The sequence below is a fragment of the Onychostoma macrolepis genome, chromosome 21 (assembly GCF_012432095.1).
Source record: "Onychostoma macrolepis isolate SWU-2019 chromosome 21, ASM1243209v1, whole genome shotgun sequence".
In the NCBI taxonomy this organism is placed as follows: domain Eukaryota; kingdom Metazoa; phylum Chordata; class Actinopteri; order Cypriniformes; family Cyprinidae; genus Onychostoma; species Onychostoma macrolepis.
Window position 1 is genome coordinate 23,368,082 of NC_081175.1, and position 15,864 is coordinate 23,383,945.

The following is a 15,864-nucleotide window of genomic DNA, read 5'->3' on the forward strand; positions in this document are numbered from 1 at the left end:
ATTGGTTTTGTGTCCATACAATAATAGTGAATTGGGGCTGTGCTGTTCTGTTACCAACATTGTTAAAAATTCTGCAGAGGACAGTTTCATACAGGTTTGAAATGACAATAGGACGTGTAAATGATGACAGAATTTTGAATGTGAACTACTCCTTTAAAAGGGGTTGGTTCACCCAAAAATGCATTTTGAACACTGTTGAGTAGATTGATAAATGCCTCTGATTGGCCATTGTGGTACTGCACTCAACAAATATGTCTGTGATTGTCTACAATGGTCAACACATGGGAGCATTTGATTGTACAAGTGTTTGTGTTTAAAAGCATTTTCAAAGCCAAAGAGTGTAAAAGTATGTCTTCACCCAAAAATGAAAATTGTCATCACTTACTCTACTCTTGTAATAAACCGTACAAATTAAATTTTTACACTGAACACAAATTAAGATATTTGAATGAAAGTTAGCAACAGACCTTTGGGCTCTACATTGACCTCCATAGTAGGAAAGCTAACTAAATTTTGTAATAAATTTTCAGATGAAGGGGTGTTTTTTTTTTTTCCTTCCACAGTCCCACAATTACTCTGTTAGTTTATGTTTTTAGGCTGACCAGAGGGAGGAAGCGGAGAGAGAATTTGAAAAGACCACCATGGCATTTTTTGTGATCCGTGAAAGTGATGCTCTTAGTCGTGCACCGGACATTTCCATTGTCATTGACGGTGTGGAAGAACTAAATGAGTTGCCCTCTTTTGCATGTGCCTGTGCCATGATGTTTGGACTCATTTATGCACTGAACTTAAAAAATCCTGAAGGACTCAAATATGCCTAAAACAGTTTTTGGGCCAAACTTGTTTTAACTTCAGAAGAATTCTAAAGGTTTGATTGTGTAGTCAGTTCTAAGTGACTGTTCATGGAAAGATTGCATGTTTCTCCTCGAAACCATAACTGATTCTCATGGTGAATTTACATTGAATCCAGTGTGTCTATGTATATGGATACTAAAAACTTTTATACAGTATGTGTTTTATAACAATACTATACACATTGTAGAAATATTTTATGACATAAATTGTGAAGTTTGATGTTTACATTGTTAGTGTGTATTTGTATGAGGATACTGTACACATTGTAAAAACATTTTGTATTATGACAAAATAAATTGTAAAAAGTTTGATGCTTGAAGTCATTCATCTTAGACAGATGATAAAATTACACATTCTGAAAGTAAATACATTTCTTTATATTAAATTAATATTTTAAATTGTATTTGGTTGGATATTTGGTTAGATGTAAAGTAAAATAATTAAGTTAATACAAAGGGAAAACATTAAGACAAAGTATAATTTGAGATTTCATTAAACTTAAAAACTTTATTTGATTCAAAGATACTTTTTGCTTTGGCTAAGTAATGGATAGTTAATTATTTTCAAAGTAAAAATTTAAAGTTGATAAAAAGTAAAGTAATTAGATGTAACAAGTTGACGCAAAATGTTTACTTTGGTCCAATGAAACACTTTTTTCAGTGTTCTTTATGCTGTCAAATATGTTCTCACGTCTCTCAACATTAAAGCGTTTTTACAAGGACTTGCCATCACTGGTCATCCTCTGTTTCAGTGTCTGAACGAGAAATGTTCTATATAACGGTTTTAAGTCTGGCAAGGCAAAGTTTACAAGTACCCTGATCACGTTATTCCTGTTTGTTTATCAATTTGAATTAAGGCAGAACAAAAGGACGTGTTAAAAATATAATGATAGAAGAACCCTTGCTCACACAATGACTTCTTTTTAAAGTCATTCATTTTTTATGATATTGTGATTGCATGAATAAATAAGAGGAGCATTTACTTAACGTCTTAGCCTAGTAGTTATTTATATTGTAATATGTAGTTTGTTGATCTATTCTATTTTGGTTTGTTCTTCTCTTTCTCTGCAGGTTCCTTAATCTCATTTTATCCCTCATCTTAATACTTATTAGCAGCATCTTATTTAAAAAAGGCACTTTTAAGAGCCACATTTGTCTTGTTTATTGTCTTATTTGTATTGTTTATTGTCTTGTTATTTGTCGCTCTCTCTCTCGCTCTCTCTTTCTTTCTTTCTTTTTCTCCACCCCCGAGAGACAGGACCTGGGTTGCTGCCTCTTCTTCACTCCCTGCAATCCACTCAAAGTGTAAAGGTCGGGATCAGAGAATATAGATTTGTTTGTTGTTGTCGTATTAAGCGCACTGTAGCAATTTCATGGATAGAGACTGGTATATAATACCTGTTTATTGCACCAAATGAAATGGCTGAACAATATAGGCCAGCCTATAAGATAAGATTGCTGCTGGCATGAAGTCTAAATAAATAAAACTTAAGTTTTGTGAGGAATGCCAGTATTCAAATATGGCTACAGGAATCAAACAGCTCACTTGGCGATTTTCACTTGTTCTGCACTTAAATAATTTGCCAGCTTGCAAACATCCAGAGCTTGTACTACCTTTGATAATGTTAGAATAGTGATAAATTCAGCATAGCCTACTGCTGTATGACACATGCTAATATATTGACTAGCTCTCTTTCTTGTCCTTATGTGTGTTTGGATCCCTGTATGATATATTTAATATTTATATTTTGTGTGTGTGTACATTTCAGAATGACGAAGCCAAAAGTCAGGCCCTGCCCAAGCTGCCAGGTCCATCAGCAGGCCAACCACAAAACGTGCAGTGCTTGTTTCGCCACGCTGCCGAGCAAGCAAATATTACAAACTGCACACATTAATGTTGACTGGGGCCAGAGGGTCATCAAAAACAAAAATGCATTGCGGGTGGTGGCCTCTGCCCAAATAGCTGCAAGTAAAAATGCTCATGCTACATTAATTGAGTGGTAATCAATATAAGCCCAAAGTACATACAGTATTTACATTAACATGCACATCCATCTGTCTGTTCTAAGGGGATCCTTTCCATCAGTCCAGAAAATATAATCTCTCCCCCTCTCGAAAGTCAGCATTAATTCTGTCACTTTTATCGATAATGTGTGATGGGGCAAGGTAGGGCTGCACAATTAATCGAATTTTAATCATGATTTTGGCTTCCCACGATCAAATTCGCGTGATCGAGCGATATTTAACCCCTTTTGCGGCAAAGATCACAGACGGCCCCAGATTACTGTTGTTCAACATTCATTACTCGTTAAAACATCACACACTTACTTGAAATAAAATATTTCATCATACAGAAAAACATTTATTCATTTTCCTCTGAATTATGCAATCTGAAGAGCTCAAACAGCGAACACAGCAAGCTTTGTCTCTGCCGGTTGTCTTTATACCGGTTTCAAGGTATATGACGGTATTTATTTTTTCCATGCATGATCGGGTGTTAACCACATTTTCTACTGATTGAGAGAGGAAAAACTGCAGTAGATTGACTTAGAATGCCCTATTTTACTGTCATGATGAGCAAATATTGTAGAAAAATTCCACACTAAATAGTGACTAAACACGACCCATTAATACATGTTAACCAGGAGTCATTCTCATTTATAATCGCGACATCGTCTGATAAAATCAACATGCATCTAACGTTATACTAAAGAGCGGCTATGCGGTGGTTTTGGCTATATTACTTTTTTGTCTCAGATCTCGCGCTCGCGGGGCAGCACTAGCGACATCTTCCAACTGAACCATAGCTAAGGTTTATCCAAAACATTCGCTAGGTTTGTCAGTTTGTATATTCTATGGAAAAAACCCCGCTAAAAGGGTCTGAATGTTGCTAAATATAGTGCTAAAGTCACGCTCGTGTGTGAGACGCGGGAGCTGGTGGCGGCGCACGGTGGATATTGTTGATGAGTTCTTCTGTCATCACGTTCTACTAGTTCTACAGCTTCAGAACACGCTTAGTAACACATACAGCTGTGTTCTTGCCACAATGCAATAGTGAAGAGACCCCTCTCAAACAGTGTGTCGCGTTCCGAACGTTATTTAAATAACACCGGTATTGCGGTATTTTAAAAATTCATATCATAAGAAAAATAAACACCGGTATTCGGTATGAACCGGTATACCGCCCAGCACTATAATGTAGTAACATAATGTATTGGAAATGTGTTAATTACTTTGTTTCATTTCAGGTCCAAAAACTTCCTGCCTTGGGCTATATGCCCATATTGTTCATTAGCCAGAGGCACAAGGGCACAGGCAAGTTGGTGGCAGACGTAGTCACGCATCTGCCACCAACGCAAGCCAACACAGGTTTTTTAACAAGTATGAAGAAGGCATATAACTTCATTATCAAAGTGTATGGTAAGATACATTTTATGTAGAGTTCATTAGTGTTTGTCGTAGATTTTTTTGACGATGTGTTCAGAATGTATATTTTTGCTAACTTCAGCCACAACGAGACCAGCACCTTACCCGAGACGAGCCCCAGCCACAACAAAACCAGCACCTTACCCGAGACCAGCCCCAGCCACAACAAGACTAGCACCTTACCCGAGACCAGCCCCAGCCACAACAAGACCAGCACCTTACCCGAGACCAGCCCCAGCCACAACAAGACCAGCACCTTACCCTAGACCAGCCCCAGCCACAACAAGACCAGCACCTTGCCCTAGACCAGCACCTTACCCTAGACCAGCCCCAAGACCAGCACCTTACCTAGACCAGCCCCAGCCACAACAAGACCAGCACCTTGCCCTAGACCAGCCCCTTACCCTAGACCAGCCCCAAGACCAGCACCTTACCAGAGACCAGCCCCAGCCACAACAAGACCAGCACCTTGCCCTAGACCAGCACCTTACCCTAGACCAGCCCCAGCCACAACAAGACCAGCACCTTGCCCTAGACCAGCCCCAAGACCAGCACCTTACCCTAGACCAGCCCCAGCCACAACAAGACCAGCACCTTGCCCTAGACCAGCACCTTACCCTAGACCAGCCCCAAGACCAGCACCTTACCCGAGACCAGCCCCAGCCACAACAAGACCAGCACCTTATCCTAGACCAGCCCCAGCCCCAGCCCCAACAAGACCAGCACCTTCCCCTAGACCAGCCCCAACAAGACCAGCAAATTATTACACTTAACCTATTTCCGATAGACACTCATATGCAGCCTCTACCACCCAGGAAAAGACAAAGTAAGTAATCTTGCCTTGCACCCCATCTGTAAATTTGTCCCATGTTTTTTTGTAATCAGAGCACAATATAAAACAAGTTACACATGGTGAATTTCTCCCCTTTTGATGAAATAACCCCCCTCCCCGCGAATATGAATATATCATTCTTAACCTTTTCGCTAAGCCCCACTATCCACCCCAGGCCAAGGCAGACAAGCCCCACCATCCATCCAACCTCAATTAAGGAAAAGACAAAGTAAGTAATCTTGCCTTGAGTTACACAGTTATTACCACAAATACTTACACGGCCAAAGCGAACAGTGCGTTGATCCAGCATTCTAAGAAATACTTGGCTAGACATCCCTGGTGCTGCCATCTTCAGCTCTTCAAAAGAAAAAAGGACATCTGTTGCGTACACAGTTGAATGGTGAGAAGTGGCAGGCCAGTAGTCATTATGGATCAGGTCATCCACTCCAGGACTCCAAGTGGCTTCACATGCCTTGCATCTAATCTGAGGCAATCTGAGATCATATCGCCCTGGAAAAAGAAGGAAATATATACTCACAGTTAATTTTGACAAACGCAAACTGTGTCATTCTGACAACTGATATGGGAACCTTTGAATAAGGATGGATCAGGAGGACACTTCTACAAACATTTTGTAAGGCACTCTATTGGAAGTCACACTTTTGTCAGGCAAATTAACTATCCCCATACAAACAAAGGTTAACTGTTTTCCTCCACATAGGTGGGCCCAGACAATCTAATCAACACACAACCTATTGAATTGGATTTCCAGCCATGATAAAGAAAATTTCTGGATATGTGTTCCACAATGTAACATGTATGAATGTAACATAATCATGATTTTTATATGTTCATAGTTGTGACAAAGTGAGAGGGAGTATATACGAGGTGTGATCAGCAAATACCTGTGGGTGAAATTTTGCAGACACTTCTACAGAAGTGACCCCCACCCCACCCATAAAGTTCTTCTTACCATTCATTGTAACCACAACTATGGACTGTCCTGCGATGACACTGGACGATCCTTGTAGACAACCGCATATTGTCTCTGGCATCTCCAAAGGTACAAGATGCTCTTGAAAAAAAAACCCACGTGGATGAGAATTAAAGAATAACATATTTATTTATGTGACTTTCAAAAACTACAACTTACCACACTGGGTTAGAACCCTCTCCACAACACAAGTTGTGGGAGACAACGGATGAAAAAATGCAAGTGTCATCGAATCCCTGTTGTGAAACACTTGACCTTGGTGGACCCTGACATCACACTGGCCACAGAGGAATGGGTGTGGTTGGCAGTCACAACAATGGATAACGGCTGGACCGTTTCCACAATGTTGACAGATTCGAGTTGCCGCATGTTGTCGAGCCACCATGGTGTTGACCAGTTGGGGTCTCTCTTTCTCCCACCACCCTGATATGAGGCTCTTTCGGGTCGACCAGTCTGTTGAGGCTTGAGGTGGTGTTTCATCCTCATGTATGTCCTCACCCAGTGAGCATTTAAGTTCTTGAAGGAAGGACTCTGTTAAAACAATGCACAATATTGAAAAACTGTAGTAATAATAAATATTAACATACTAAATGAACATATTGTTTTGAACCAGTGCAGTCAAAATAAAGAACACACCTGCAGTAACGGAAGGAAAGTCACTGGTCACTTCCCCACTGGTTTCCGGAGCCCTGACATGAGAGACACCTGTCTTCCGACTCTGGCTGTGACTGGGACCTGCTGTAGCAAAAAAGCTGTTGCTTTTTACACTCAATGAAACAAACTTTACCTGATGCTAGACACAGGTATGTAATAATAACCTCAGATATGTTCTAATTCAGACTCATGACTTGTGATCATGTTGTATACCATTTCAAGATGCAAAACTAGATCTGGAGATAAAGTCTACAACTGAATTAACATGAATGTAAAAAAAATCTGACCTCCTTGTTTTCGGGATGATCTGGGCCTGCCGTAAATAATGTTTCCATCACTGTCCCTCTTAATCCACCTAACCTCTTGCTTGCTGTTTGATGGCTGGCTGGTGGATAGATGACTGATGGAAGGCTGACTGGTGGATGGTTCTGCTTCCTGGTGCATGCTAAAGAGCTGTTCAAGCCTGATATGCAGCCTGATCGACAAGGTCACTAATCTCCTTCAGGTGACGGTCCATCTCAGGATCGGACACGGCGCACAATTTAAACACACTATAAACACACAGGGACAAACAAAATACAAGACAGACAAACAAAAACACCACTCGAAGGGGAGGGAGGAGAGACAGTAAGACCTCAAGAGAGAGAGAGAAAACACAATACAACAGTAGAGAAAGTAACAAGACAAATGTGGCTCATAAAAGTAGCTTTTTAAAAAAATAATATGCTGCTAATAAGTATTAAGATGAGGGATAAGATGAGATTAAGGAACCTGCAGAGAAAGAGAAGAACAAACCAAAATAGAATAGATCAACAAACTACATATTACAATATAAATAACTACTAGGCTAAGACGTTAAGTAAATGCTCCTCTTATGTATTCATGCAATCACAATATCATAAAAAATGAATGACTTTAAAAATAAGTAATTGTGTGAGCAAGGGTTCTTCTATCATTATATTTTTAACACGTCCTTTTGTTCTGCCTTAATTCAAATTGATAAACAAACAGGAATAACGTCATCAGGGTACTTATAAACTTTGCCTTGCCAGACTTAAAACCGTTAAAAACCTTATTTGACTGTTGTAGGCTACTTACCGTGGTGGAATCGCCGGTTGCTATGCGTCGCTGGATGAGAGACACAACCAAATAAAAAAAGAAAGGGAAAAAAATTACAATTATAAAATATCCCACCTAAATTAAGACACGTTTAAGCCTACAGCAAATATGTAGTCCTTTAACTCCTGTAATTATGCCATTTTAATGTAGCCCAAAATTATATATATTATATATATTAAATTATATATATATATAAAAGTCGATTCAGACAAGGGTTTCTGCGCCACGAAAATGTATGGTCACCGCACCAATGATTGTGACAGTCCATGCGACGACGCACGTTACTGCAATATACACATTTGCAGCACAAAATCAATCGCCTGAAGCAATACTTTCAAGCGCAGGAAAACCGCTGGATCCAAAAATGAGGGATTTGCATTCAAATCTATCGGATGACCCTCTACGGTGCCACGCGACGAAGAGGGGTACCCTCAACGTCGGCTTATGGACGTGAGGGGAAAATGACCAAAAGGCAGTGTGTGACGAATAGGGGTGAGACCGCGAAAGAAGGAAAAGAGAAATTGTTTAGAGCTATGACAAAGTAATTAGTAGAAGAAATATTGAGGATATTTAAACCCTTAGTTGAAGGGATAGTTCACCCAAAAATGAAAATTCCAAACCTGGAACAACTTGAGGGTGAGTAAATGGTTACAGAATTTTCATTTTTGGGTATCTATCCTCTAATTAAAAGTATTATCTTACGTACTCTATATAGCCTACTTAAGGTATTGAGAGTAAAAGTAAAGGTTTTTACAGTATTGTTCTGAAAAAGAATTTGTTAGGATGGTTTTGCAATAATATTACTGCTAAACTACTGTGTATGTTGCATTTTACTTCTGAATATGTTCAAGATTGTTAAATTTAAATTTGCCTACTGTTGAGTAGTTTAATCTACAACAATGCATCATGTTGTAAAATACCATATTTTTGTAGTGTTGCTGTCCTGTGAGAAAAAAAAAAAAGTCGAAGATAACTTAGTATTTCACATTTGTACGAGAATACTTAATGAATGTACTTCCTTACAGTCCACCACTGATTATTTTGAAAATGAAAGTAACAACATCTATTGTCAGAATATTAAAAATTGTTGCCAACTATATCAGAGGCTGCATCTGAAGGACTCGGACCGGCCAAAGAGCACTGTTCAGCTGTGACAGCTGCCGCTGAACAATGCCCTATTTGTATTTAATTTTTATAATTATTATTTTTTTTTTTTACAGTTTTATTTTTATGCTTGCCTAAAAAGTCCGGGTTGCAAACCTGTCTACATATGATCACCATGGTCAAGACTATAAACTATATAAAATCGCACCTTTGTAAGATATCAGCCAGCATTTGAACTTGTGTGTGTGTTTGTGTTTTGTAGTTTTTCATATGTATCATTACATTATTCAAGTAAACTCCAAGCCAATACCAGCATTTAAAGTTGTAATCCGGCAATTAAGGACTCAGCAAACCAGTGTAACTTGGCCTCGGTCTTGGCTAATCACTGTCTCCTCCATTATGACATAAAACATAAAAACAAAAATGAGCAATTCTGGCACCCCCTATCCTGTCAGGATGGCAGCTCTCCTCTCACACCGTTGCTATGCGACAGGAGCGGCAATCGGGAACACCTGGTGGCGCAATTAGGAAATCCTGTGAAGGCGGAGTATGTCATGCACTTCGGAGGGTCCTTTGTGGACTTTGAAGTGTGTGCACTTAACTTTGGGACACAGCTATAGACATCCCTTTTACAGCTAATCATGTTACAGACTTGATGTCAATTAACTTAATTAGTTGCTAGATGTTCTCCCAGCTGAATCTTTTCAAAATGTCTTGCTTTTCCAGCCCTTTGTTGCCCCCGTGCCAACTTTTATGAGACCTGTAGCAGGCATCAAATTTGAAAAGAGCTCATGATAAAAGTGTAAAATTTCTCAGTTTTAAACATTTGTTGTGTTCTCTATGTTCTATTGTGAATAAAATATTGGCTTATGTGATTTGAAAGTCTTTTAGTTTTCATTTTATCCAAATTTTAAAAAAACGTACCAACATTTCCGGAATTCGGGTTGTAGTTGCACATTTGATTGTTCTTTTTCCAAAAAGATTAAGTTTATTCTGTTTATTCTATTCTAAGTTTATTTATTATGTTTATCAGATATGGTTATTATAAGTGGTTGCTATAGTTTGTAGATTGTTTATCCACTAAAACACATCATCAATGTCCCAGTGTCACCTTTTCCATATTAAAAGTTATCACAGAGATTACTGAAATATCTTGACATGCTATCATAACACAGATGTTTAAGTATTATTTTCCTCTGTCATTTTTAAATGCACTGTTTTACAATTTACATATCAGGTGTTGAATGAGTGGCACCTGTGCTTGTTTGGGAAGACTGAACATTTATTTTTCCAGTCATATTTTTTTAAAGACTTGCGTGATCATTGATTTTTTTCCCCTAACAAATTTGATTTCCAGGAAACACATACTCGCAAATGTACACCTTGAATTGACTTTGGATAGAAAATACATGCAAAAAGCTTTAAAATAAAATGTAATGTAAAACAACCCATGCAGCCAGTGTCAGACAATAAGAGTCAGTTAATATATTTTTTTTGCATCTGAAATATTTACATATCAAATTTTTACAGCATGTGATGTGTAACGTGAAATCATGCACATATATTCTTGTTACAGTTGTGAATTCAGTCTACAAAACACAGCACAGAGATGTATGTACATCCAGAGAGACTGGACATTCACTCTTCAGGTGATGGATTTCTTAAAACTTATCTTTAAATTTATTTAAATTAATAATGCAACAGTGACATTTTTTATCTAACAATGTTCAAGGGATTGAGGACAAGTTTAATGCTTTATTGAGTAAAATAAAACTGATCTCTTTTATTTAATCAAAAATAAGTAACAATTTAATTGAAATTCATTCCACAGGAATAAGATGTAAAATGATAATTCTTATATAAATGTATATCTATAGTACATATAGTAAGTAATATTGTACTACTTCCTGTTCAGAACCATATTTTGTAGATTTTATAGATATGTGCTCTATGTATCACGTTTTCTCAGCAGCGCAGCGCTACGCTAACAGAGCTGTTAATGGCAAAATTGTCTACTTTCTCTACCACTTAATATAGAGAAGCAATAACTTATATGTGACCCTGGACGACAAAACCAGTCTTAAGTGTCAATTTGAAATTGAGATTTATACATCATCTGAAAGCTGAATAAATATGCTTTCCATTGATGTGTGGTTTGTTAGGATCGGACAATATTTGTCTGAGATACAACTATTTGAAAAGCTGGAATCTGAGGGAGCAAAAACATCTAAATATTGAGAAAATCGCCTTTAAAGTTGTCCAAATGAAGTTCTTAGCAATGCATATTACTAATCAAAAATTAAGTTTTGATACATTTACAGTAATAAATTTACAAAATATCTTCATAGAACATGATCTTTATATCCTAATGATTTTTGGCATTAAAAAAAATCAATAATTTTGACCCATACAATGTATTTTTGGCTATTGCTACAAATATACCCCAGCGACTTAAGACTGTTTTTGTGGTCCAGGGTCACATATAGGTTTTTACTTTTACGGAAGAAAATACATGCAAAAAGCTTTAAAATAAAATGTAATGTAAAACAACCCATGCAGCCAGTGTCAGACAATAAGAGTCAGTTAATATATTTTTTTTGCATCTGAAATATTTACATATCAAATTTTTACAGCATGTGATGTGTAACGTGAAATCATGCACATATATTCTTGTTACAGTTGTGAATTCAGTCTACAAAACACAGCACAGAGATGTATGTACATCCAGAGAGACTGGACATTCACTCTTCAGGTGATGGATTTCTTAAAACTTATCTTTAAATTTATTTAAATTAATAATGCAACAGTGACATTTTTTATCTAACAATGTTCAAGGGATTGAGGACAAGTTTAATGCTTTATTGAGTAAAATAAAACTGATCTCTTTTATTTAATCAAAAATAAGTAACAATTTAATTGAAATTCATTCCACAGGAATAAGATGTAAAATGATAATTCTTATATAAATGTATATCTATAGTACATATAGTAAGTAATATTGTACTACTTCCTGTTCAGAACCATATTTTGTAGATTTTATAGATATGTGCTCTATGTATCACGTTTTCTCAGCAGCGCAGCGCTACGCTAACAGAGCTGTTAATGGCAAAATTGTCTACTTTCTCTACCACTTAATATAGAGAAGCAATAACTTATATGTGACCCTGGACGACAAAACCAGTCTTAAGTGTCAATTTTTCGAAATTGAGATTTATACATCATCTGAAAGCTGAATAAATATGCTTTCCATTGATGTGTGGTTTGTTAGGATCGGACAATATTTGTCTGAGATACAACTATTTGAAAAGCTGGAATCTGAGGGAGCAAAAACATCTAAATATTGAGAAAATCGCCTTTAAAGTTGTCCAAATGAAGTTCTTAGCAATGCATATTACTAATCAAAAATTAAGTTTTGATACATTTACAGTAATAAATTTACAAAATATCTTCATAGAACATGATCTTTATATCCTAATGATTTTTGGCATTAAAAAAAAAAAATCAATAATTTTGACCCATACAATGTATTTTTGGCTATTGCTACAAATATACCCCAGCGACTTAAGACTGTTTTTGTGGTCCAGGGTCACATATAGGTTTTTTTGACTTTTACGGAAGAGAAGAGATGCCATATACTATTACCACAATTTAACGCCATGTAGATGAAGCATTTAATCATGGTTATTTGGATTTGAAATTGAAGCTTTGATGCATTATTTATTCATTGAATATTTATAGTACATTAATATAATTTCTAATTTTTCCATAGATTGTGGTTACATTAGCTATTATGCTTTGTGAGCTGCTGAGAAGACAAACAGAGATGAATACAGTGAACTTCACCAGACCTGAAACATCTACAAACTCCACTATTTGGTCCTGGGCGCTTATGGACAGTCTGGAAGTCTTTGTGTACAGCATCAATTTGTTTAGTTTTCCTATGCACTGTTATGTTATATGGCTCATAATTGGAACAAGAAGTGGAATTGCATTAGAGTTCTTCAACCTCAATCTCTCTGTTTGTGAGATTGGTATCTGTCTGAATAGTTTGTTCTTTATACTGTCAATGTGGTTTTCATGTTTTAAAATATTAGATCAGTTTTTATTAGGATTTACATTCACTGGTCGTCCTCTGTTTCAGTGTCTGATCTGTGTTGAGCGTTACCTGGCAGTGGTTCATCCTGTAACCTTTCTGAAGTACAAACCTCTCAGATATAGAGTGATCTACTGCACTGCGGCCTGGATCATTAATCTTGGTTCCTGTTTGGTCTGCATGTACAATTTAGACTCAGACAATAATCATGCACATGCATGGTTCTTGACAGTGGAGCTTACACTGGTCATCTCCATCCAGTTGTTTTGTCTCGTGGCTGTTCTCAGAGGTCTGAAGCAGTCAGGACCAGGAGAGAGAGGGAGAAAAAGAGACAACCCCATGAAAAGAAGGGCACTTTTTCTTATTCTAATAACCACAGTGACCATGTTTATCCTATTTTTCCCATTTGTAATCACAACATTATTTATCATTGTGACCGCTGATGCTTCTCCACCAGTCTGGTTCACTGGTTTGACTTGTTTTATTCTGGCTGGTTTTGTACAGCCTCTTCTTTATCTGCACCGCACTGGAAAACTCTTCTTTGTATGGTGCCCGTGAAGTGACATGGTCGGTTCACTTAGTTGTGTCGTGGCCATGATATCATAACTCGTGGGAACGTGATAATATGTCGTGGCCACAAGATCATTTTGTCGAGGTAACGACATCCTTATGTCGTTGCTTCGAGATGCTATGTTGAGGGAACGACATCCATTTCTCGTGGCCACGACTTCTTATGTTGAGGGAACGACATATTTTTATTGTGGCCACGAGTTCAATGCTGCAACAAACAACAAACCTGCGTGACCATAGCAACCTGGGATTATCAGAGATGGATTCATTAATATTTATTTAGAATTAAGAAATTATTATATTAAGTATTATAGAAATTACATTATTAAATTATTACCATGGCTACCGGACTGTATTACATGACGTCAGCATTCAAATAAAGTTTATCATGAAATTTTACATAAAGTGCATAAAATAAAATAGGCCCACAAGAAAAATTTTTATCCATCCCACAGTCTTGCAAATGCATTAACTGATCATTTTCCCCCGTAATATTTGTAAATTATTATTATTATTATTAGCCTATCATTATTGGTTATATTTTGATATTCGTTTATATTCATTTTCTCCCTTCATTTCGATCTCTTTACTTTGCGTTCTGACTTAGTGTAAATAGCATATAACTAAAAAATACTGCTATTTTCACTTTCTATTTTCTTTTTATGCTATTTTCATAGTGTAAATAGCATGTTATTGCTATTTGCACTTAGTGTAAATAGCCTCTATCAAATCTTGCAGATATATTCTTGTGACAGCTGTGAAGTCAGTCTACAAAACACAGCACAGAGAATTATACACATCGAGAGACACTGGACATTCACTCATCAGGTGACAAACTTGTAAACTTGATATTATCTCTGTGAATGTAGACTATAAGAGTAAACACTACATTGTTATTATTATTAGAATATCAAACTTTAAATTCATTTTAAATGGACTCGAAGTATAGAACATATTGAAAATGTTGAACTATACAAAATGTTAACACATTTATTAAATTATTGAATCTTTAAAGACTGAATTATTTATGAAACTCTAACCTTATCTGACTCAGTTTACTTAACATTACCTTACACTTTTCCCTCTATAGATTACGGTTGCAATATTATTAAGATTTTTGTGAGCTTTTGGACTGAGAGATACTGTGAACAAGGAAAAGATGAATAACTCTACAGTAAACTCCATACCTGAAGCCTCAACAAACTCCACAGATGATTTAGTTGGGGGAATGACCAATCTGGACATTTGTATGTTCAGCATCAATTTTCTTTTTGGTCTTCCTACACACTCCTATGTTATATGGCTTATCATCACAGGAACAAGAAGTGGAGTTGCATCAGATTTCTTCAACCTCAATCTGTCTCTTTGTGAGACTGGTAACTGTCTGAACTCTTTGTTGAGTGTAATCGATTATTGCACTGGGCTTTCATGTTTCAGAAGCTTTATATTGTTTTCATTAGGACTGTTCATCACTGGTCGTCCTCTGTTTCAGTGTCTGATCAGTGCTGAGCGTTACCTGGCAGTGGTTCATCCTGTAACCTTTCTGAAGTACAAACCTCTCAGATATAGAGTGATCTGCTGCACTGCTGCCTGGATAATTATTCTTGGCTCTTGTTTGTGCTACATGTTTGCAAGCCAGTTTAAAATTCATACTTATATATACTTCTACTCGATTCAGTTCCTCCTCTTCCTCTCCATCCAGTTGTTTTGTCTTGTGGCTGTTCTCAGAGCTCTGAAGCAGTCAGGACCAGGAGAGAGAGGAAGAGAGATAAAAGAGGAAAACCATATGAAGACAAGGGCATTTTATCTCATTCTAATAACTACGGTGACAATGTCTGTTATTTATGTGCCATTTATTATCTCAGGATTCTCTTTTATTCTTATGCGATGGTTTATTGTGGATCTTTCTTCCTTTGGTTTGTTATGTTTCATTCTGGCTGGTTTTGTCCAGCCTGTTCTTTATCTGCACAGAGTTGGAAAGCTTTCCCGTCTTTGTTCTCCATAAAACATTCTGTTGTTTAATTTTACTAAGTTTGGGTACTGAACATTTTCCTTTAAATGTTTCATTTGTAAGTAACTGTTTAGTTACAAAGGGATATGTTTATTTCTTTATAATACGGAAGCACACTAATGTGAATCAGTGTCATTTAATTGCAATACGCATACAATCCTTCACTGTCTATTTCTATAGAAAATATAAACACATTCTATAGAAAAT

At 36.9% G+C, this 15,864-nt stretch overlaps 2 protein-coding genes across 2 annotated transcripts; one reads left to right on the forward strand and one right to left on the reverse strand.

The window, feature by feature from the left end:
• Positions 1-5,264: 5,264 nt before the first annotated feature.
• Positions 5,265-7,204, reverse strand: LOC131528362 (uncharacterized). The gene is made up of 5 exons (XM_058757456.1): positions 7,048-7,204; positions 6,266-6,637; positions 6,086-6,187; positions 5,377-5,622; positions 5,265-5,320 (listed from the first exon to the last, which is right to left on the reverse strand). Exons 1-5 carry the CDS (start codon positions 7,202-7,204, stop codon positions 5,265-5,267), a joined length of 933 nt encoding a protein of 310 aa, XP_058613439.1.
• Positions 7,205-14,805: 7,601 nt separating this feature from the next.
• On the forward strand, positions 14,806-15,651 carry LOC131528364 (C-C chemokine receptor type 8-like). Its single transcript, XM_058757457.1, has one exon. It carries the CDS (start codon positions 14,806-14,808, stop codon positions 15,649-15,651), a length of 846 nt encoding a protein of 281 aa, XP_058613440.1.
• Positions 15,652-15,864: the final 213 nt, after the last annotated feature.